This window comes from Vulpes lagopus, chromosome 18 (assembly GCF_018345385.1).
Source record: "Vulpes lagopus strain Blue_001 chromosome 18, ASM1834538v1, whole genome shotgun sequence".
Taxonomy (NCBI): domain Eukaryota; kingdom Metazoa; phylum Chordata; class Mammalia; order Carnivora; family Canidae; genus Vulpes; species Vulpes lagopus.
This window is the reverse complement of record NC_054841.1, coordinates 30089947-30111699: the sequence shown is the minus strand read 5'-3', so window position 1 is coordinate 30111699 and position 21753 is coordinate 30089947. Positions and strand designations below refer to the sequence as shown.

General features: G+C 55.0%; 1 protein-coding gene across 19 annotated transcripts; it reads left to right on the top strand.

Moving 5' to 3' along the window:
• The first annotated feature begins 6946 nt into the window (after positions 1-6946).
• On the top strand, positions 6947-20585 carry ADAM33 (ADAM metallopeptidase domain 33). 19 transcript variants are annotated; one of them, XM_041732847.1, is made up of 22 exons: positions 6947-7398; positions 9568-9629; positions 11886-11962; positions 13670-13748; positions 13948-14024; positions 14110-14299; positions 14539-14604; positions 14689-14760; positions 14941-15107; positions 15192-15276; positions 15356-15498; positions 16028-16205; positions 16328-16417; positions 16632-16827; positions 16942-17050; positions 17140-17338; positions 17432-17509; positions 17589-17697; positions 17777-17924; positions 19220-19311; positions 19505-19579; positions 19849-20585. In XM_041732847.1, exons 1-21 carry the CDS (start codon positions 7080-7082, stop codon positions 19540-19542), a joined length of 2574 nt encoding a protein of 857 aa, XP_041588781.1. In that variant the 5' UTR covers positions 6947-7079; the 3' UTR covers positions 19543-19579; positions 19849-20585. The 19 variants fall into 19 exon arrangements, with proteins under 19 accessions (XP_041588781.1, XP_041588782.1, XP_041588780.1 ...); XM_041732848.1 differs by having other exon boundaries at positions 6949-7398; positions 9568-9647; positions 14689-14739; XM_041732846.1 differs by having other exon boundaries at positions 6951-7398; positions 9568-9647; positions 13673-13748.
• The last annotated feature ends 1168 nt before the right edge of the window (positions 20586-21753 follow it).

Below are 21753 nucleotides of genomic sequence, written 5' to 3'. Positions count from 1 at the left end.
CTGGACTGAGTCTCCTTCTCGCAACCCAAACTGCCGCCTGTGAACACAGAAGATCTAAATGTGAATGCAGCTCCTTCTGGCAGACTGCCTGCTGGAACTGGCCAGCAAGTGCAAACGACATGACATGTGCCGCAAACTATCTTGCACGCAAGAGATTTGTGCTCCTTCCTGCTCCTTGAGGCTCTAGGTGTGGCTCACCTCTTCTGTCCACATGACCAACACCCTGCTTGGCACGCAGTACATGAGGTCTTAGTAAGCACTGATTTTCTGCATTTGTTGTAGAGTGAGGGGGTAGAAAATGTGCACTAAATCCAGAGGTGGGACAGAGAGAGAGCAAGCCAAATGCAGCCAGATGTTTTTAGGCTGTCCAGGGAAGAGACGGTGAGGGGAGGATTGCATCTGTGCATCTCCACGGAGGCATAGGTCCACCTGGGATTGGAAGGTTCTCAGAGAGGTTAGTTGTGTCCACCCCCAGAGGTACAAGGCCCTCAAGACTTTTTTTTAAAAAGATTTTATTTATTCATGAGACACACACACATACAGAGGCAGAGACATAGGCAGAGAGAGAAGCAGGCTCCCTACGGGGGACCTCCACGAGAGACTCGATCCCAGGACCCCAGGATCACCCCCGGAGCCAAAGGCAGATGCTCAACCACTGAGCCACGAAGACGTCCAGCACCTCAAGACATTTTTATTTTATTTTTTATTTTTATTTAAAAAATATTTTATTTATTCATGAGAGATACACAGAGAGAGACAGAGACACAGGCAGAGGGAGAAGCAGGTCCCACGCAGGGAGCCTGATGTAGAACTCGATCCCGGGACCCCAGGATCACGCCCTGAGCCGAAGGGAGGTGCTTAACTGCTGAGCTACCCAGGCATCCCTCAAGACTTTTTTAAATGATTTTTTTAAAGATTATTTACTTATTTATTCAGAGAGAGTGAGAGAGAGAGACGTGGAGACACAGAGGGAGAAGCAGACTCCATGCAGGGAGCCTGACCTGGGACTCGATCCTGGGTTTCCAGGATCACACCCCGGGCTGCAGGCGGCGCTAAACCACTGCGCCACTAGGGCTGCCCCCTCAAGACTTTTTAAAATAGACTTTTAATTCAATGTGGCATGCATACAGAAAACTGCATACATTGTAAGTATACAACTCAATGACTTTCTAAAAAATGAAACCAGCACCCAGATCAAGAAACAAACCATCACCAGCACCCCAGAGTCTCCCTTGAGCACTCTCCCAGTTGCAAGCCCCTCCCTGAGTTAACTACTCTTTTAATATCTAATACCATAGATTTGATTGGCCTGTTTTTGAATTTTATTTTATTTATTTATTATTTTATTTTATAGATTTTATTTATTTATTTATTTGAGAGAGAGAAAGCACGATCAGAGTGAGGGGTGGAGGGAGAAGCAGACTCCCCACTGAGCAGGGAGCCTGACAGAATGTGGGGCTTGACCCTGGAACTCCAGGATCATGACCTGAGCTGAAGACAGACACTTAACTGAATGAACCACCCAAGCGCCCCTTGAATTTTATATAAAGAGAATCATATAGGGCAGCCTGGGTGGCTCAGTGGTTTGTCGCCTGCCTTCGGCCCAGGGTGTGATCCTGGAGTCCCGAGATGGAGTCCCACGTCGGGCTCCCTGCATGGAGCCTGCTTCTCCCTCTGCCTGTCTCTGCCTGTCTCTCTTTGTGTCTCTAATGAATAAATAAATAAAATCTTAAAAAAAAATAGAATCATATAGAATGCATGATGAGTTTGGAAAACTGTGACGTAATCTATTAAAGCTAAAATACTCCTGCCCTATGACCCTGACATTCCACCCCAGGATATTTTACACAGAAGAATTAAGGGCTGCGTTCACTGTGAGACTTGTAGGAAAACGTTTATAGTCACCCTGTTGTGGGTCACTCTTCAGAAGGAGTCCTGTTTACACATGGTGAACGTCACCCATTACGTGAGCACTTCAAAGATTTAACTCTCATTGGCTTGCCTTCTTCCCGGGACACTCTCCAACGTTCCTCTGGAGAATGATTCTAGCAAGCCACTCAAGAAATCGTCTTTCCCACAGTGGCTACTTGTAGGATCCATCTTCCTTAACTTTGGTTCAGTGGCCCCACCCTCTCTTCTGCAACCGCCAAATAAATAGTTGCTCTGAGATTTCTGCAGAAAATTCCTCAGATATATTTGGGCATAGCTCATCTGGATTGGGGAGGCGTCCACTTTGCAAGGATGGCTCCAATTCCCACATGGCTCTTAGGCTACATGTTCATCTTTTATTAGCACTGTCTGGGTGCCTGATCCTGTGCCAGGCAGTTAACAAAGACAGCCCCAGACCCCATGGAGCTCAGGGTCTGGGGAAGAGAGACAAGGAAATGGGCAGGGAGAAGTATATGCAGGGAAGAGTGACCAGGCGTTGGGTCAGAAAGGACCCCCTTGACAAAGAGGCACCAAAGCCTAGATCTGCAGTAGGAAGAGGAGTTCACCAGTTTGCTATTTTCTCCCCCAGAGGACTGGGCCCTGCCTCCCACACTGTAGCCTCCCACTGGTGTTCAGAGTCTGGCTGCTCTGGGAGCCTGCTCTGCTTTCCTGACCCCCAGCTTATTTAGGGCTCAAGCCACCTCCAAGTCTTCACCAGGTCCTTCCAGGCTGAACATTTGGTGTTGTCCTGCTTTCCTAATCTCTGGGGCTTTCTTAGCTGCCTCTCTGTTCTTCCTCTTCAGGACCCCTTTACCATGGTGAGGACTATGTCTCCATCATTTCCCCTTCCTCACGATCCTTTTTTTTTTGGAATCTCTTGTTCTCCTGGGTCAAGATGGAAGCCTAGATGTCTCGTCCACCCTGATTCTTCCCCAAATCCTCCCTAAAAGATCACAAAATGGATCCAGGGTGTGACAAAATGCCTTGCTCTCTGCCCACCCACCCCCAACCCTTGGATCAGGGAATTCTGTGCTGGGAGGGTGGCCTCTGCTGCTAGCAGCACCTGTGGTGAACCCATTTCATCATCCACAAAGGGAGGAGTTGATGCCTCTCCAGCCTTGCCCACATGGGAGCCCCAGCATGACCAAAGCTGTCTATGCCTATATTAGGTCTGGTTCCCCAGCATGAAGTTTCATGTGCAAGCGATGTCAGGCTGTGCTCCAAGGGGGAATCAGTAAAGGGAGCAAGACAGGCAAAGGCAGGAAGGTGAGGCCACATGCATATAAATGTCTATAGCAGCACTTTTTTTGTGTGGCAATGCTCTATATTTTGTTTTTTAAAAATTTAATTTAATTTAATTTCAATTAATTAACATATAGTGTTTTATTAGTTTCAGAGGTAGAGTTCAGTGACTCATCAGTTGTGTATAATATACAGTGCTCATTCTATCATGTGCCCTCCTTAATGCCCATCACCCAGTTACTCTATCCCCCACCCCTCCAGCAACCCTCAGTTTGTTTTCTATGCTTAAGAGTCTCTGATCGTGTGTCTCCCTCTCTGATTTCATCTTGTTTTATTTTTTCCTCCCTTCCTCTATGCTCCTCTGTTTCGTTTCTTAAATTCTACATGAGTGAGATCATATGATAATTGTCTTTCTCTGATTGACTTATTTTGCTTAGTATAATATCCTCTAGTTCCATCCAGGTCGTTGCAAATGGTAAGATTTCTCCTTCTTTCTCTTTCATTTTTTTTATGGCTGAGAAATATTCCATTGTATATAAACACCACATCTTCTTTATTCATTCATCTGTTGATGGATATCTGGGCTCTTTCCACAGTTTGGCTATTGTGAACATTGCCACAGCAGCATTTTTTGTTAACATCTCAAAACTAGGAACCACCCTAATGTCCAGCAACAGTAGAATCAATGAAAAAAATGTTATATTCACACAATTGGGTGCTAATTAGCAATGAAAACAACTGAACCTAAAGCCACACACAAAAGGCTGAATGCATTTCACAAACTGTGAGAAATATTTGCAGCTCACACTCCAGACAAAAGAGGAATCTCCCTTATAAAAAAGTTCCTTCAAGTTGTTACAAGAAAGATCAACAGCTCAATAGAAATATGAGCTGTGGCTATGGACGGGCAATTCAGGTAACAGGAAATACAAATGGCTCTTAAATGTTTGAACAGTTATCCAAGCTCACTGCTAGGAGAAATGCAAACATAAGACTGCACTTTCACCTTCAAAGAAGCATACCATGGTTTGAGAACTGTGTTGGTAAGGTTGTGGGCAAAGAAGCACTCTAGATGTTACTGGCGCAACTATAATTTGCACAAATTGTAGTGCAATTTAAGTGTATCCTCTTAAATCATAAAAATACATATCTTTTGACCCAGGAAACCCATTTGTAGGAAATTATCTCACAGATGAGTTTGTGTATAAAATTATCCATCACCGCATGATTTGCAAGTAGCGGAAGGCTGGAAACCATTTATAGGCCCAAGAGGGGACTATACGAACAAGTGGAAGCATTCAACTATAGAAAAACAGTGGGGATGCACACCCACTAGAATAACTAAGATCAAAAAGGCTGACAACACTAAGTGCTGGTGAGGATGCAGAGGAACTAGAACTCTCCTACAATGCTGGTGGGAATGCAACATGGTGCATTCACTTTGGAAAATAGTTTCTTTTTTTAAAAGATGATTTATTTGTTATGCATTCATTCATTCATTCATTCAAAGAGACGCACAGAGAAATGCAGAGACATAGGCAGAGGGAGAAGCAGGCTCCCTGCAACGAGCCCAGTGTGGGACTCGATCCCAGGACCCTGTGATCACAACTTGAGCCAAAGGCAGATGTTCAACCACTGAGCCACCCAGGTGCCCCTGGAGAAGAATTTCTTTAAAACTTAAATATGTCCTTGCCATGTGACCCATTCGACTTCCAGGTCTTAACAAAGGAGACATGAGAAACGAAAACATGTATTCATACAAAGACTTCACAGCAACTTCATAGCAGCTGTATGTAGAAGAGTCTCATACCAGAAAAGAACCCAAATGCCAAACTGGAGAATAGAGAATCCCTGCTCCTCTCAGAACATACTTGGCACTACAACAGAACAAATTACTGATCACGAAACGATGTAAATGAATCTCAAAAACAGAGAGGAGGAAGCCAGACATAAAAGAGTACATGCTTTATGATAAATTTATATGAAGTTCTGGAAAAGGCAAAACTCATGTATACACACAGAGCACATCAGTGGTTTCCTGGGGCTGGGAGTGGGAGAGAGTGACTGGGGAGAGACACAGGGGAACTTTTTGGGGGCGATGGAAATTGAAGCCAGCATCCACTTCACCAGTGCAGAAAGAATGGACACTAGGAGTCCTATTGTCTCCAGGCATAGCTGGGTTAGACAGGCCAAGGAACCTGCAGGAATTCAACCCACTAGCTTCCAAGCTTAATTAATCAGCATTATCCTAAAGATATTATCACTGGATGTACTTAATGAAACATCTATCATAAAGAATAAATATACTTTTCAGATTCCAAGTTGCTTGAGATGAAAAAGACTTCCCAGAGGACTGGACAAAGTTGCACCAGAACACCTGCTAACCTGACCTCATGGGCCTCCAGTCAAAGGTACCCACCTTCTCAGGACACCCCTGCCCCCCAATTTTGCACTTAAACACTTTCACTTGCAAGCTGTTGAGGAGTTTGGGACTTTAGAGCATTAGCTTCCCATTCTCCTTGGGTGGTGCTATACCAATAAATCGCCCATCCTTCTTCCCTGCAAAAGCTCAGTGTCAGTTTTATTAGCTCACTGCCCAGAGTGTGGACAAACTCTTACTTGGTTTGATTACAGCAGTGATTACAGAGGCATATGAATTTATAACATTCATCTAACTGGACACTTAGAACAGGTGCACTTTATTGTATGTAAATTCTATCTAAAGCCCAAAGTAATAGGATAACAGTAACAACCATAAGGCCACTCTAAATGCACTGATATGAAGGATCTGCAAAGTGTAGTAAGTGGAGGAAAAAAGTGCAGAGAAAAGTCCCCATCACCTAGCCTGCTATGCAGAGAAGTGTTAAGAGAAAAAAATAGGTCTGTATTGTCTTGCGTGCATAAAATAAAGCCTACACAAGAAGCTAAGGATAGTGGCTTCGAGTTGGTTCGGGGATGTGGGCTGAGAGGATGGGCAGAAAAGGCAGGGCTGACCGCTTAACATCTCACTGTATTTTTAATGTTTGAATCAAACTAACAGAGGTTTCCGTCACTGCAGGAACTCTTCCTAACTTGACCACCGCATTTGTTCTCAAAAACAAGTAGATTTGCCTAAAATTAACAACCCTCTTGGGGCGCCTGGGTGGCTCATTTGGTTGAGCAAGGAACTCTTGGTTTCAGCTGAGGTCGCTCTGTCCAGTGGTGAGGCTGAGTCCAGGCTCCTCGGTCAGCACGGAGTCTGCTTGAGATTCTCTCTCCCTCTCCCTCCCCCTCGTACTTACCTACCCCCCTCAGTTAATTAATTAATTAAGTAAGTAATTTCATTTTAAAAAGTTAACATCCCTCGCTATCAGAATCCTGGCTACTCTCCGAACTTAACTACTCAGTACACAAACAAACCTTTAAAAGAAGAAACAGATGTTGCCAGAGAAGAAAGTATCCCCCGAAGTCTGGGAGTCCCCGGCTTTGCGCAACTCTTCGCTCCCGCCGCCGCGGGGGCCCAGCGCTACCCCCGCCCCCCCCCCCCTCCGCGCGCCCCTGGGCCGCCTCACCCCTGCCGGGGACAGAGCCCGAGACGCCGCGGCACCTGCCCCTCGCGGGTGCCCGCCCCCCGCCCGAGGCACTCCCCCGCCGGGCCCTGGCCAGGGCCCCCCTGAGCAGGACTGGGGACCAGGCGGGGCAGAGGTCCTCGCCGGAGACCGCGGAAGGGGGCGCTCCCTGCGCAGACCCGGGCAGCCGCAGGTGGCCCCCAGCCCTGGTCTCCCCCCCACCCCCGTGGCCCTCAAAGGCTCCTCCGAGGGGCCCCGCCCCATCCCCATCCCCACTCCACCCCCGCTCCGCCCCCACGAGGAGAGGGCGCTGAGCCGTACCCGGCGGCCGGCGCGCGCGGGTCCCCGGGGGCCGCACGGATGCAGCGGGCCGGCTCCCACCCTTGGCGGCCGCGGCGGCCCCCCGAGGGCGCACGAGGTCGGGCGGCCGGGCTGCGGGGCTCCGTGCGGGGCGGCGCTGGGGGGTCGGGAGGCGGCGGGCGGGCTGCTCTGGGTGTGGGTCGGCCAGGAGCCAGCCCGGGCGGAGCCGGAGCCGGAGCCGGGAGCGGCCGCGTGGAGGCCGAGGCGCGCACAGCTCTGGGCCGGGGGTCTCCGAGAGCTCGAGGGTCGCGGGCGCGGCTGTTGCTGCTGCTGTTCCTGAGGCTGCCTTTGCCGGTGCGGGGGGCCCAGGCGTTTCAAGGTGAGTGCGAGGCGCCCCGCGGAGCAGGCGGGGTCGCTGTCAGGGGATGGAGGGCCCGAACCACCCCCACTCCCCCATCGCCCCCCACCCCACGGGGACTGCGAGGCCGGAGAGGGTCTCTGTAGGACTTGCCCAGGGACTCTCAGCTGTACTTGGGCTGGCCTTGGGGCCCAGACTGACACTGCGCAGCTGCCCCAGTGGCAATGGCAAAGCCATGGTGGGGGGGAGTGGGAGGGCCGCCTCCGAGCAGCTGCCCGAGTCCCCAAACCCCTCTGCCAGGATTCTGTGCTCTGACCAGCCCCAGACCCCATCCATCAGTGTGGGCTTTCCTGTACCTCCATCCCTAAGATCCAGCCCATTGGTTCCCTGGAGTCTCTCTGCTTTGCCCTCAGACTAGGGGACCAGCTGTGGCCTCTACCCTCATGCACACACTCACCCTCAGCCCTCAGCCCTCATCCAGTATCCCAGGGCCTTGGGACAGTGTGTGTGTGTGTGTGTGTGTGTGTTGTTGATATTGTTGCCTTGTTTGGAAGGATAGAGAAGAAAGAAAAAAAAAGGAAAGATAGAGAAGGGCGCTTCAGACAGAAGGGGCCCTGGGATAACCTCCACAACCCTGTGAGTAGGAGGACTGACCGAGTCCTCAGTCCTGTACAGGAAGTGCCTATGGAGGGACTGGGCGGACAGCTGGGAGGAGGCAGGAATGCCCCAGGTGGGCTGGGCAGCCTGGGCTCTGGGTTCCAGAGCACTGCTGGGGTTACCCAGTAGGGAGACCTGTTCTGTTCTGGGCCTCACTGGAGAGGGTGAGATGACAGCCCTCATGCCTTTGGGGATGGCTGCCCTCTCCTCCTCAGCCTGGGGTCAGGAGAAGTGACATGACCCCTGGGAGGAGTGGAGAGGGGCTCTGTGCTCCCCAACACCACAGTGGCTCCCCTGGTTTCCCTAACCCTCATCATCACAGCTCCAACTCTGTCTCCTTCTCCCTCCTCAGGGGTGCCATGAAGAGAACCCCAACCCTCATACACACAGGCACACCCTCCCCTCCCTACCTGGGAGGCCTAGGGCCAGCAAGAGGTAGTTCTCCACACCCAGTTAAGTCCTCTCTGGACTGGTTGCCCCCCCCCACTTCCCTCTCCTCTCAGATTTACTCAAATCCCTCCCCCACTGTGGCAACTTGCTCATCCAAACAGGGAGGGCTTCCTGGAAGAAGAGGACTCCTAGAGCGGCTGCTATTCTGGGTCTTTGTTGATGGGGTTTGGGGGAGAAGATGGGGGTAGAGAAAGGAGCTGGGGTAGCCTGACAGGAGCTGGGCCACTTCCGAAGTCAGCCATCTCAGCCTAGGGTCAGGGCTGGGTGGGTGCTGGGGAGCTGTCAGTCCTGGGAGCTGGGCTTGCTTCCCTTGGGATTCTGTCAGAGGGCAGGGAGGGCTGCCTACAGGCTCTGGGCTGCCTGGGGCCTGCCTCCTGTAGGGCGGGTGTGGCGAGAGCTGCTGGACCCACTGTGGGATGGGAGACTGGGAGCATTCCAGGGGAGCATTCCAGAGCCTTCTGAGTAATGCTTGGCTCTGGTACTCCTCCAGAGCCCCCCTAAGCATACCCGGCCTGGGAGCACACAGGCTCTGTCCCCCAGGCCTCTCTCCACCTTGAAGAACCCCGGGAAGGGGCTGCTGACCTAGGGTGCCTGGAAGTCCTGCTTCCAGCATGAAGCCCCCAAGGGGAGCTCTGGGCAAGGTGGGCCTCCTCAGACATCTGGCTGTTGTTTTTCTCATTTGGCGAGAAGACACAGGCGTCCTCTCTACACAGATCGCTCACCCCAAAGGCATCTGCTATCCAGACTAAAAATACCCAAGGCTGCCTTTCCTCTTCTTTCCCTTCTGCGCTAGGGGCCTTGAGTTCTTCTTTGTGACCTCTGACCCCCAAGCCTCCCCCAGGTCCGTAGGGTTCCCACTTTCCCTAGCTAAGCTATCCTTCCCAGGCTCACCTCTCTCCCATCACCTCCCTGGTGGCTGCTCAGTTCCAGAGCACTGGGTGCCCCATAGGTGGCCACCCTTCTCCAGGCTACACCTTTGAATATTGGAGTCACCCATCCCACCTAGCTGGTGTCTTGCAACCTCTTCCCTCCTTCATCCCCACTCCCCTGTGTTCCTCAACTTTTACTCTGTCCTTTCCCTAGGAAACAACCCTGGAGAGCCAGTCACCCTGCATTGGATCCTGGATGGACAAATCCGAAGCAAGGTCACCTGGGAGGAGCCAGTCAGTGCCAGGTTCCCCTTCCCTCTGCAGGGGCCCAGAGTCTCCCAGCCCCTTGGCCCCTCCTCCAAACTTCAGCATGGCAGTTTGGCTGGGGTCCTTTAGGCCCCTTTTCCGGAGGGCTGGCAGGTGGGGGTGGGGAGATCTCTCAATCACATGAGCTTGCACACATGGAAGTCATTTTCAGGCTTCTTCCCTCACATCCCTCTGCTCCCTCCATCCCAGAATTATCCAGGCCACCCCCACCCTGCCAGGCAGAGGTGGGGCCAGAATTTGTGGGGCCTGAAACTTTTCAGGGACCTCTTAAGAAAACCCCCAAATATCTCCTTTTTGCAAAGTTTAGCAGAACATGTTACCCTGTGGACATTTGGTGCCCTCCAGGAAAACTTCAGCCTCCCTGGCTCATGCAGAATCCACTTCCAGACAGGGGGCACTGGTCCCTCTCCTAGTGCCCCCAGGTGCCCCTGATTTCTCTTTTCCAGGATGCTCTGACTCAGCTTCCTGCCAACACCCACCCATCATGCACTTCCGGAATAACCATGTCCCCAGCTGTATGCGTCACACACCTGTGCTACAAACCAGGAGGCCCATTTCACAGAGGGGCAAACTGAAGCTCAGAGAGGTTGCAGAAAGGGCCCAAGGTCACACAGCCTGAGACTGGGACCCCAGAAGCCCATTTAGGTCTGAAAGACTTCTAATCATTGACCAATGTCCCCCAAATCTAGAGAGCCATCTTCATCCTGAATATTCAGGCTAGAGGACAACCCACTGTCCAAGCCAGCAGGGAGGAAGGCAGGAGAGCACCGTGGAGAAGGCTAGAAGGCCCCCAGTGGCCCAGCAGTTTTTAACCTGGAACCCTTACTGCATCCCCCAGACCCTCAGGGGCCCCCATTCAAGTAGTCAAGCATGGTGCTGGCTCCAGCTCCAAGTGGGTTGTCCTGGACATCACCAGCAGAGGGGAAGGCTGGGCGCACAGGCTGTGGTCACACTGACTGTAGACCTCCTTTCCAGGCCAGCCTGGGCTGTGATGAGGAAGCACATCCCAGAGGGCCTTGCTTTTTCGCCTGCCTCCAGGAAGCCTGCCAAGATGAGGACAGCAGAGTTGAGACAGGGAGTCCTGTCCAAGAGGCAGGAAATACCCACACTTCACGTTAGGGATGGGGTGCAGAGTGAGCAGCAGGGTCACCAAAAGGGCAGGAAGCAAGGACAGCAGGGCTGCAGAAGGAGAGAAAGAGGGGAGCCTGGGCTGGGTTTGAAGTAGGAGGAGGCTTTCCATCTGGGGCTGCTGTTTGTGCTTGGTGCAAACCTTTCTCCAAGTAAGTGGTGTTCTGGCCACCTGAGCTCATGCTTGAGGCCTTAGTGGTGGTGAGGGAGTGTCTCTTGGCTGGGGTGGGGAGTTGTCTGCTCCTTACCTGCAGAGAAAAGGCCCCCCCAAAGAATCTGAGCCCCTTGGCCTGGGGCCCAGCCCAATGCATGGTGGGATAGAAGGGAAGGGCCAGTGTTCTGGAGACACACAGCTCTCCAGCACGCTCCTGGGCCAGCTCCAACTCTGGGCCTCCAGCCAGGCAGAGTGGACAAGGCGGGGCAGATGGGGCATTCCCATAGGGTGGGAGAGGCAGAGAGGCTAGCGCGGGAGGAGAGGCTGGTGGGTTGGCCCCGTCTAGCTGAGATGTTTTCCTCTTGGTCTGGAAAGGGGGATTAATGTTTATTTCACGGGCTCAGGGAGGCAGGTGTGGGGCAGGTCTGCAGGAGGCCAGGGAAATTTTCAGTTTGCCAGAATTGTAGGAGGAGGGAGTAAAGTCTGAATTCTACGGGGAGTGGGAGCAGTAAGATGCAGAAACAAGACATTGTAAGGACCGAGCCCGCCGACCCAACCTCCCTCAGCCATCATCTTCAGAACCCCTCCCCACTTGGAGGAAGCTTTCTGGCTGTGAAACAGGAGGGTGGGCCAGAGGAAGGGCCCAGGAACCTTGAGTAAGGCAGGGAAACTTTCTGGGACCCCTTGTCTCATCTCTTTGGGGACGCAGTGTTCACCCAGCAGGCCACTGTCAGATGGCTGTCGTCAGAACCAAAACCGTCCTGAGTCTGGGACTGTATTTGTCTGCATGTTCTCTCCCCCACACCTGCCCATAGGCTCCGTGGCAGGTGGGGAGCCTGCTGCTCCTAGCCTCCTGTGCTCTCCCTCACCTGCCAACTCCACATCCCACCTGGCCCCTCAGCCCTGCTCTCCTTCTTGCCCAGGTCTCGAAGCTAGACACAGGGCTGGTGGCTGTGGAGGCTAAAGGGCAGGAGCTCCTTCTGGAGCTGGAGAAGAACCAGTGAGTACCAGGTCAGGGAGGAGGCTGGGAGCCAAGTACAGCCTCTGCCTGTGGAGTGGATGGGAATCAGTGCTGGGGGCAGGGACTGAGGGAAACATGTGAGCGAGGCTGGAGGGGGCCAGGGCCTTAGAGGCAGAGGCAGAGGTGACAGGAAGGGTCATACCAACACATGACCGGCTCCCTCAAGGCTGAAGTAGGCTGCTGTGGGGCACACCCCTCATTCCAGCCCCAGGAGCACCTTGTTAGCTTCCTGCCAGAAATGAGTGAGCATCACTCAGTGGGTGCTCACAGGGTGTGCTGAGTGAACGAACAGATAATCCAAGATGGATTCCAAAGATGGGTAAGTGCTCTGGGCTGAAGGATAGCAGGGACAAAGGTGCCGTGGCTACCAAATCAAGACACATTCAGAAGGCAGCAATTTGTCTGGCTTGCCTGGAGGGTCTCCATCTGCAGGGAAGGTAGCAGCCGGAAACAAGTTTGGGAGTCCCTGTAGGGCCAGATCACAGAGACCATTTTAAGGTTGAGTGTCCAGGGTGGTGCAAAGCTAAAGATTCTGAGCTGGTGAATGAGCAAGCAAAGTAGGGCTGGATGGGGTGGGTGTCCAAGATGGAGCATGGGGTCTGAAAACTATCCAGATGGAATTACCAATTGCTATTATTCATTGAGTGCTTGCTTCATTGAAGGCACTTGTTCCAAGCACTCTACACATGTTGACTTCTCCCCCATGGAGCCAGATGTACCAGGAACAGACTCTAGTTCCACCACATCTAATCATAGTTCCTCTGGGGTTCAATGTCCCCACACATGAAAGGGGGTGACCACATCATCCACTCTTCCAACTGAGTGTGTGTGGGGATAGGGGAGCCAAGCTGGAGAAGGTGGAGGAAAGAGTAGGAGGTAGAAAAGCAGGCATCAAAGGTCTCTGAAGTGGTCTGGCAGTAAAGATGTCAAGGCAAGATAGAGGTCGAGGATTTTCTTTACAGAAGAGAAATTGACTCATGGTTGATTCACCTTGGTGGGAAGGGAGAGATGGAGAAGGAAGGTAGAATCATTACTGGAGTGGGGGCTGAAGAAAGTGGGGATGGGGCAGGTGGGCAGGCAGGAGCAGCTGTGGGCAGGTGGGGATTCTCTGGAAGAGTGGGATGAGCATCACTGAAGGATAGGTGGGGAGATATATGGAGTCTAAGGGCCAGAGAAGGCCTGAAGGATCTTGGAGGGAAGAAAAAAGAAGAGAGAGGGTTGATCAGATGCCTGCCAAGGCTGAGCATAAGGTAGGGCCACTTGGGGAGGTGGAGGTCATTGCACTTCCCTGGCTCCCACCTCCTCATTGGTGTCTCCTGAATCCTCCCTCCTGCCCCTCCCTAGACCTGTAGACCCAGCCACCTATCACATGCCCCACAAGGATCGGCAACTCTTTCCCCATTCCTGCTCCTCCGGGGTGCTTCCCACACTCCCACTTCCCACAGCTCCGCCATTGCCAAGGCTCCTTCTTGCCCTCCACCTTTTCCCCTCTATCCCAGGGTTTTTCTGACCTGGGCAACACACAGTGGCTCTTGTCCCTTCCCTAGGATACATTTGGGTACTTCTGCAGTGCCCTGTGCCTCACTCACTGAGCAATTCAATCAGCATTCAGGGAGGAGGGCTGGAGGACATCCTGGAAGAATTAGGTGGGCAGAATTAGGTGACTCCTACAACACCCCCTCCCAGCAGGCTGCTGGCCCCAGGATACACAGAAACCCACTATAATCCAGATGGGCAGCCGGTGGTGCTGGTCCCCAACCACACGGTGAGATACCTTCATGGGCTCTGAGGACAGGGTAAGGGGTGCTGGGGAGTGAACTTCCTGAAGACCTTTCTACCATTCCTTTCCCATTCTCCTCCTGTTCTTAAGGAGAGGCAGGAGCCAGCCCCCCACCATGCCCTCTCTCTGGCCCCTCCCAGTTCAGCCCTGGCTGAGCTTTGGGGCTGGGTCCCTTGCTCTCCAGGACCACTGCTACTACCATGGGCACGTGAGGGGCTTCCCTGACTCCTGGGTAGTCTTCAGCACCTGCTCTGGGATGAGGTGAGAAGTTCTGGGGGAGGGGGCTGGACCTGGGGCTGGAGAGACAGTCCCCTCACACCCTCCTCTGCACTCCTCTGCACCCCAGAGGCCTGATTATACTGGGCTGCAATGCCAGTTATTATGTGCATCCACGGTCAGCTGGAGACTCTGAGGACTTCATCACTCACAAGATGTTCCGGACCCAGCAGCTGCTTAGCTGGAAAAGGGCCTGTGGCCACAGGGATGCCAGGAACCAAGGGGACATGGCCAGCCTTTCTCGTGCCACTCAGATCAAGGTCAGGGGCACAGAAAGGGGGTGGGAATGGGAATGCAGTATCCATAGCCCCCCAAATTGGAAGAGAGAGGAATACACAGTCCCAGTTCAGGGCCTCTGATCCTGATATTTTTATTTGGAGGCTGAAGAAACACATTCTAGCAATTTTTAAAGTTAGCTTTGTGCTTCCTGGGAATTGGGGTTAGTGGTCAGGACTCAAGCCCAGCAGCCTGCCACTGAGGGTCACTTGCCTCTCCCCAGGAGAGGCGGGAGGTCCGCAAGAGCCCGAAGTTCCTGGAGTTGTACATAGTGGCTGACCACACACTGGTGAGCCAGCGGCCCCAGGGGGTTGGCGGTGGGATGGGGCTAGTGCAGCCTGTCACACCCTCTTATGTCTGTCTGCCTTTCCAGTTCTTAACCCAGCACCGGAACTTGAACCACACCAAACAGCGCCTCCTGGAGGTGGCCAACTATGTGGACCAGGTTGGGGTGGGCAGGAAGAGAGCCCTAATGGGGGTGACTCTGACATGGGCTGGCAAGTCCTAGCGGGATGTGGGAGGCGTGGACATGAGGACAGGGGTCGCAGCAGAGAAGAGAGGGCACTGCCACAGAGGCGCACGGGCACGGTGGCACGTCTTGTCCTCCCCCATGTCCCGTCCACAGATTCTCAGGACTCTGGACATTCAGGTGGCACTGACCGGCCTGGAAGTGTGGACGGAGCAGGACCAGAGCCGCGTCTCGCCGGACGCGAACGCCACGCTCTGGGCCTTCCTGCAGTGGCGCCGGGGGCTGTGGGCACGGCGGCCGCACGACTCCGCGCAGTTGCTCACGTGGGTGCCTCCGAGCCCACGCGGGTCCCCCGCCTGGCTGCCCAGAGTCCTGGCCCGCCGGGTCACGCTGCATCCCGTCTGCAGGGGCCGCGCCTTCCAGGGCGCCACCGTGGGCCTGGCGCCCATCGAGGGCATGTGTCGCGCCGAGAGCTCAGGAGGCGTGAGCACGGTGAGCTGCAGCCCGGACAGGACAGGAGGGGGTGAGGCGGCCCCGCGGCCCCGCAGTGACCATCCCCACTCCCTCCCAGGACCACTCAGAGCTCCCCATTGGCGCAGCAGCCACCATGGCCCACGAGATAGGTCACAGCCTTGGCCTCAGCCACGACCCTGACGGCTGCTGCGTGGAGGCGGCGGCTGAGCAAGGCGGCTGCGTGATGGCTGCGGCCACCGGGTACCCAGGACGCCGCGGCGGTCGGGGGTGGGGGGGGAGGGGTGGGGGAGGGGGTGGGGGAGGCTCGCTGGCCCCGGGGGCCTTCCTCGGGGGCCTGTCTTTGGGAGAAACGCTCATCCCTCCATTTCGTCTTCCCTAAGACGAGGATAGGATCATATCCCCCTCGAGAGTTCTTCATGATGCTTAAAAGGAGGAAACTCAGAAAAAGTGGATTCCCAAAAGTACAGGGGTTACTTTCAGAACATTCTAGCGAGGATTCTCCAACCCCGGGAGTCACCGCTCCCAGGTCGCGATTCGCCCTCCTGGCGCCACACCCTCCCGCCGCCCGCTCGCAGTGGGACTTTGCGCAGGTCACTTGCCCTCTTGGGGCCCTGCCTCGAGGGGATCCGGGCCGCCTGTCGCTTAGGCGGTGTCCGCGCACCCAGGGGCTGGGTGGCCAAGCACAGCGGGTAGTGGTGGGAGGGGGCGGGCGCCGGGCCGGGGTCAAGGTGGCGGTCCCCGCGCGCCCGACGCCCTTCCCCCCCCGTAGGCACCCGTTCCCGCGCGTCTTCAGCGCCTGCAGCCGACGCCAGCTGCGCGCCTTCTTCCGCAAGGGGGGCGGTGCGTGCCTTTCCAACGCGCCCGACTCCAGCCTCCTAGTGCCTCGGGCGCGCTGCGGGAACGGCCTCGTGGAGGAGGGCGAGGAGTGTGACTGCGGCGCCAGCCAGGTCGGGTCCGCGCTCGCGGTCCCCGGGGCCGGAGGGTGGCGCCCCGCCCGCCCCCTCCCCCTCTCCCCGAGGTGTGGGGCGCGGCGTCCTCACCGGGTCCCGCAACCCCTTTTCGGCTCCAGGAATGCCAGGACGCCTGCTGCCTCGCGCACAACTGCTCGCTGCGCGCGGGGGCCCAGTGCACCCACGGGGACTGCTGCGCGCGCTGCCTGGTGAGGGCGTGGGAGGCTGGGGTGAGGTTAGGGGCGCTGGCGAGCAGGCCGGTCGGCCTTGGCTGAGGGGCGCGCTCGGGTTCCCCGGCGAGCGCGGGCTCTGCTCCGCCCCGGGGGCGTCGGCCTCCCGCCTGGCCCGCCCGCTTCTGAACCGCGCCACTGTCCGTTGCCTCTGTGCCTCGGCCACCCTCCCTCCACCCGGTCACCTGCATAGCTGAAGCCGGCTGGCGTGCCGTGCCGCCGAGCTGTGGGCGACTGTGACCTCCCAGAGTTCTGCACCGGCGCCTCCCCCTACTGCCCCCCGGACATTTACCTATTGGACGGCTCGCCCTGTGCCAGCGGCCGGGGCTACTGCTGGGACGGCGCGTGTCCTACACTCGAGGAGCAGTGCCAGCAGCTCTGGGGGCCTGGTGAGACTCCTGGGAACACCCGCACCATCCTGGGATCTGCGCTGTTTTCTACTCTAGAGAAGAGGGGCGGGGGCGGGGACTGAAGCCAGCGCGGTGTCGCCCGTGCTTCCTCAGGCTCCAGCCCAGCCCCAGAGTTCTGTTTCCAGATCGTGAACTCGGCGGGAGACGCCCACGGGAACTGCGGCCAGGACGGCAAGGGCGGCTTCGTACCTTGTGCGCAGAGGTGGGGAGTGGAGGGGAGAGAGAGGAAGCTGGGTAGGTTAGGGCAAAGATACTTCCCGCTGTTTGATCACCCTGCACTCTCCTCCCCAGGGATGCGCAGTGCGGGAAGCTGCAGTGCCTGGGAGGGGAGCAGCACCCACTCCCACCACACACGGTGCCCGTGGACTCCTCTGTTGGGCTAGGCAGGGAGGAGGTGACCTGTAGGGGAGTGTTCTTGCTGCCCGGTGTCCAGCTGGACCTGCTGGACTTGGGCCTGGTAGAGCCAGGCACCCCATGTGGACCTAGAATGGTGAGCCCTGCACATCAGGCCCTCTCTAATGCTTGAGACCTTCAGGCCTAAACGTCACTCCCCCTCACTGCCCAGTGCACACATTGCCCATAGGTGTGCCAGAACAGGCGCTGCCAAAACACTACCTTCTTGGAGCTGGAGCAATGCCTGACAACCTGCCATGGTCATGGGGTGAGTGGCCAGAAAAGTGATTGGGGGGGTGGCCTTGAGGTTCCTCATCCCACGGGATCCTCCGTCTCCTTCCCTGTAGGTTTGCAACAGTAACAAGAACTGCCACTGTGCTCCGGGCTGGGCTCCACCCTCCTGTGACCAACCAGGATTTGGTGGCAGTGTGGACAGTGGTCCTATGCAGCCTGAAAGTATGTCCATGGGGGACAAGTGGGGAGGGACTGGGGTGGTGTACCTGCTAAGGACTCAGCCTTACCCCATTGTCCGCAGACCACAAGACCTTCCTGCTGGCGGTGATCCTTAGCTTCCTGCTGCCTCTACTCCCCGGGGCTGGCCTGGCCTGGTGCTGCTGCCGGCAGCCCAGATCCGGTCTCCAGCAATGCCTCTGGGGCTTGAGGAGGGATCCCTCCTGTAGCAGGTATGCTCTGAGCCCACTCCTGTGGTTCCTGCTCTGCAGAGCTCTGCTGGGCCTGGGGGGGCTGGGGTGGGGTCCTCAGCCTTGTGCCCAGCTGCACAGAGATGGGTAGAGGCAGTGGAAAGGAGCCTTGAGCAGGCTACCGTGGCCTCCCAGTGGATCTGATGGTGCAGATCCCCGTGGGGCCTTCAACCCCTCCCCTTGACTGTGGTTCAGCCCCTCTTGTCCGCCTCTTCTTTTTCTCCTGCCAGGGGGCTGCCTCACCCTAGACTGCCATTGACCTACAAGTTCATCGTGCACTTCTCGCTCCACTGTGCCCTTCAAGACTTTCCTAGTCTCTCATGACTCTTTAGTCCTTTCCTACTTCCTCTGCCTAAATCTCTTCTGTACACCTTTCAAGTCCCTAAATGCCCAGCACCTCCTTCCACTCCGTACAGCTGCTTAGGGATCGCTGGCTGCCCTTGTGCCCAGGGCCTGCCCCTTATCCAGTTCTCCATGAGCCGGCAGGAGAGTCACATAATACCTAAGCATGGCTGCTCTACGCCTGCCCCTTCACTGGGGTGTTGGGCAAGGGAGGCATCCTATGGCACAGCTGACACAGCCTGGCCTTAGGGGTTCTCCGGACAAGCTGCGGGAAAGGACAGGGTTTGGGCTGGAGATTGGGCAGAGGGCATCCCAGAGAGGGGCATGTCACCAGCCGGGTCCCAGGTTCCAAGAGGGCTTTGACATGATGAGCAGTGATTGCAGGCGTGTGGGGGAGGAACAGGGTAGTCAGAATCTACTGTGTCAGCATAAGGGGGCCTAAGAGGCTGGGCAGGGTTGGGGGCAACTGCACACCATCACTACGGCAGAGTGTCTCGAGGACAGTAGAGACTGTTTCAAGAAATAGCAAGGGAAGTGGTGAGGCACTGGGACAAGGGCAGCTAAGTATGGCTGGGAGTCATCCAGGGCAGCAGGGGCCCCCAGTGGCAAGGGGCACAGGTACAGCTGCTACTGGGGAGGAGGTCCACCCATCTTTGGAACCTGAGTGATGCCACTCTCTGGGGGGTGTCAGGATGCTGGGGTGATGAGAGAGCTTGAGAGAAATGTCAGGGCCAGAGAGAAGTGCCTGTGGCTCTGGGAGGGCAGGAGTCAGAACTGGAGCCTGGAACTCAGGGGTCTCTCTCCCAGGAGGGAGTAGGAAGGAAACTGAAGGGAGTGACATGGAAGGGTAGAGGCTCATCAATGGCAGAACTCGGGCCGGTACTCCTGCTCAGGACCGCTGTTCCAATCTCCTGTCCTCTTGCCCTGCTGCTCAGGCCCAAAGATGGCCCAAACAGGGACCGCCCCTCCAGCAGCATTCACCCCATGGAGCTGGGCCCAGCAGCCACTGGAGAGCCCCAGCCTCTGGGTGAGTGAGGCACAAGGTGAGATGGGGAGGGAAGTGAAGGATGGGCTCTTGCCTTCTACCTCCTTCCAGATGGGCCCCCCTCCTTTCCATTCAGCACCCAGGTACCTTGAGGCCCCTGGCCCCACCCTGCCCCACCCTGCCCCAGGGACTCCTGCCCATGGTCACAATATTTGTCCCCCACCCATTGCTTCAGACCTGGAGAACTTTGCCAGAGCCCAGGAGCCACCTTGAGAAGCCTCTGCCCTGCTGCTCTGCCTGCAACCGCAAGGTAGGTGGGGCCCTCCCCACCTCACCCACCCACCTCTGTGATGGATGTCCTCTTGTCTTATCTCCCATCCCCTACTCTGAGGTTTCTGAGCTTGGGTTATTATGCAAATGAGATATGACCTGTGGAAAAGCTGTTGTCACAGAGACCAGATGCTGGAAGCCCCCAGGGTGGGAGAGAGAAAAGTTGTATCTCTTCCTGGGTCACTGGTCCTCACTGAGGGAAGAAAGAGGGTCCCAGGTCTCAGGGTGACCCCTCCTCTTCATTTTCAGCAGGTCAGGTCCAGAAGCCAAGATCCTGTCTCTGGTGAGAGGAAGCTTCTGAGATGAGGATGCTTATAGCCAGTCGCCTACTGACAGCCTATCCAGGGACTTGGTCTCCCAGGGGCAGAGGCAGAGAGTCAGACCTTCAGCACTCTTGCAGCCTGCAAATTTCTGCCCTGCATTGAGCTTACCCTATCTACTCCAGGACCCCAGAGCCTTAGCAGAAGGTGCCAATGCTATCCCCATTCCTTAGGACTAGGGGATCCAGCCCAAGAATCTATCAGTCCCAGGAACAAAGGTCATGTAGTCACTGACCTCCTATCACCAGGGGAGGCTAGGTCATGCTGGGCATCAGGAGAGGCCTCTGTCCAGGGAGGCTGGGTGTCTCTGCTACATGTGCTTTATATAGACCCAGCTCTGTAGAGGCCAGGGACTATTGGACCAGAAGCCTGGGCTCTGGGGGCCCTACATTTCAGACTCAGTCCACTTCCCTGGAGCCTGGCCTCAGCAAAAAAAAAAAAAAAAAAAAAATCAAAATCCTTGGGACCCCCCTCCCTCCCCTTTCCTGCTTTGGTTTGTCCCTTGGACACTTCTTCAACATCACCCCTGTTCTTGGTCCTCCACTGGAGACTTTAGAGGAGTGTTGGGTCTGCTGTAGCCCCCTCACTCTGGACACTACTCAGCCTCTCCTCCCTTTCTTGGGAGGGGGCAGAAGGAGCTGTTTTAAAAAGGACACCAAAATAGAAGCTTCTGTGAGTCTTTTCTCTATACAGATTCAACCCCATGGGGTTCCCTGAAAGTCCCAGGGGTGGTAGTTGGTGGGTGGAGCCTCAGATGGCAGCCAGGCCCCCTGATGTACCTGGGCATAGGATGGTGTTACTTAGCTTGAATGATCCCTTTGCTCCATGTCTAATGCCTCCCTTGGAGATTCTCAGAAGCCACTCATTCTCTCCCTGTGCTTCATGAAAGAAGTGCTGGGTGACCTTCTGTATTGGTCAGCTGTTGCTATATAACAAAACCACTCCCAAAACATAGTAGCTTAAAACAACTAATTCTGTGAATTAGCAAATTAGGTTTAACTCAACACGTGGTTCAGTTGGGCTCATATGTTTGCAATCAGCTGCCGGTTGGTTGGGCAGTTCTGCTTCTGGGTTTGGCCAGCTGTTGGGTAGACTGATAAGGATGAATGGGCTATGCAGTCATTTTTCCAACAGACTAGCCCAGACTAGGGTTCGAGAGAGGGGGACCAGGATTAGGGTAAGATAAGTGATGCACTTAGCTTTAGCACACACACAAAAAAGGCAATCAAGATGAGAGATATTTTAATGTAAAATTTTTAAAAGCAAAATTAATGCCAAAATCAATGATGAACAAAACATCAGAATTTTAACTGAAGACCAGATCAGTGATTGTGTCATGCCAAGCCACACTGGAACCTGAAGCAGAAGGAGAAATTCATAAGAGTGATCCTGTCTCACCCCAATCCCAGCCCTGCCAAAAAGTCAGTGGAAGCTTGCAAGGCCTCTGGAAGATTCTACAACTGGCACATTTTACTTCCATAATACCCTATTGGCACAAGCAAGTCACAGGGCCAGCTCAAGCTCTAGGGACTGGGAGAGACACTCTCTTGATGGGAAGAGCAGCAGAATCATGTTTCAGAGAGCCTGAACACTTGGGGGAATTCTTACAACCCACCATTCCTGCCACTGGCTGCAGAAAAGAGGCAGCTCCAGGCTTGGGCTGGCTTCCACTCCATCAGCCCCAGAGATTGAATGAGACAGTTTTCTAAAACTGCCTCTTATTCTTTTTATTTTTTAAAGATTTTATTTATTTATTCATGAGAGACAGAGAGAGAGAGAGGCAGAGACACAGGCAGAGGGAGAAGCAGGCTCCATGCAGGGAGCCGGATGTGGG

What these genes read in the sequence shown, in the direction of transcription:
- ADAM33 (XM_041732845.1), top strand. Translation starts at nt 7,080, where the DNA reads ATGCAGCGGGCCGGCTCCCACCCTTGGCGGCCGCGGCGGCCCCCCGAG. An exon ending in CTCGTGCCACTCAGATCAAG is followed by an intron (nt 14,300 to 14,538) that starts GTCAGGGGCACA and finishes GCCTCTCCCCAG; the next exon opens with GAGAGGCGGGAGGTCCGCAA. An exon ending in TGGAGAGCCCCAGCCTCTGG is followed by an intron (nt 19,312 to 19,504) that starts GTGAGTGAGGCA and finishes CCATTGCTTCAG; the next exon opens with ACCTGGAGAACTTTGCCAGA.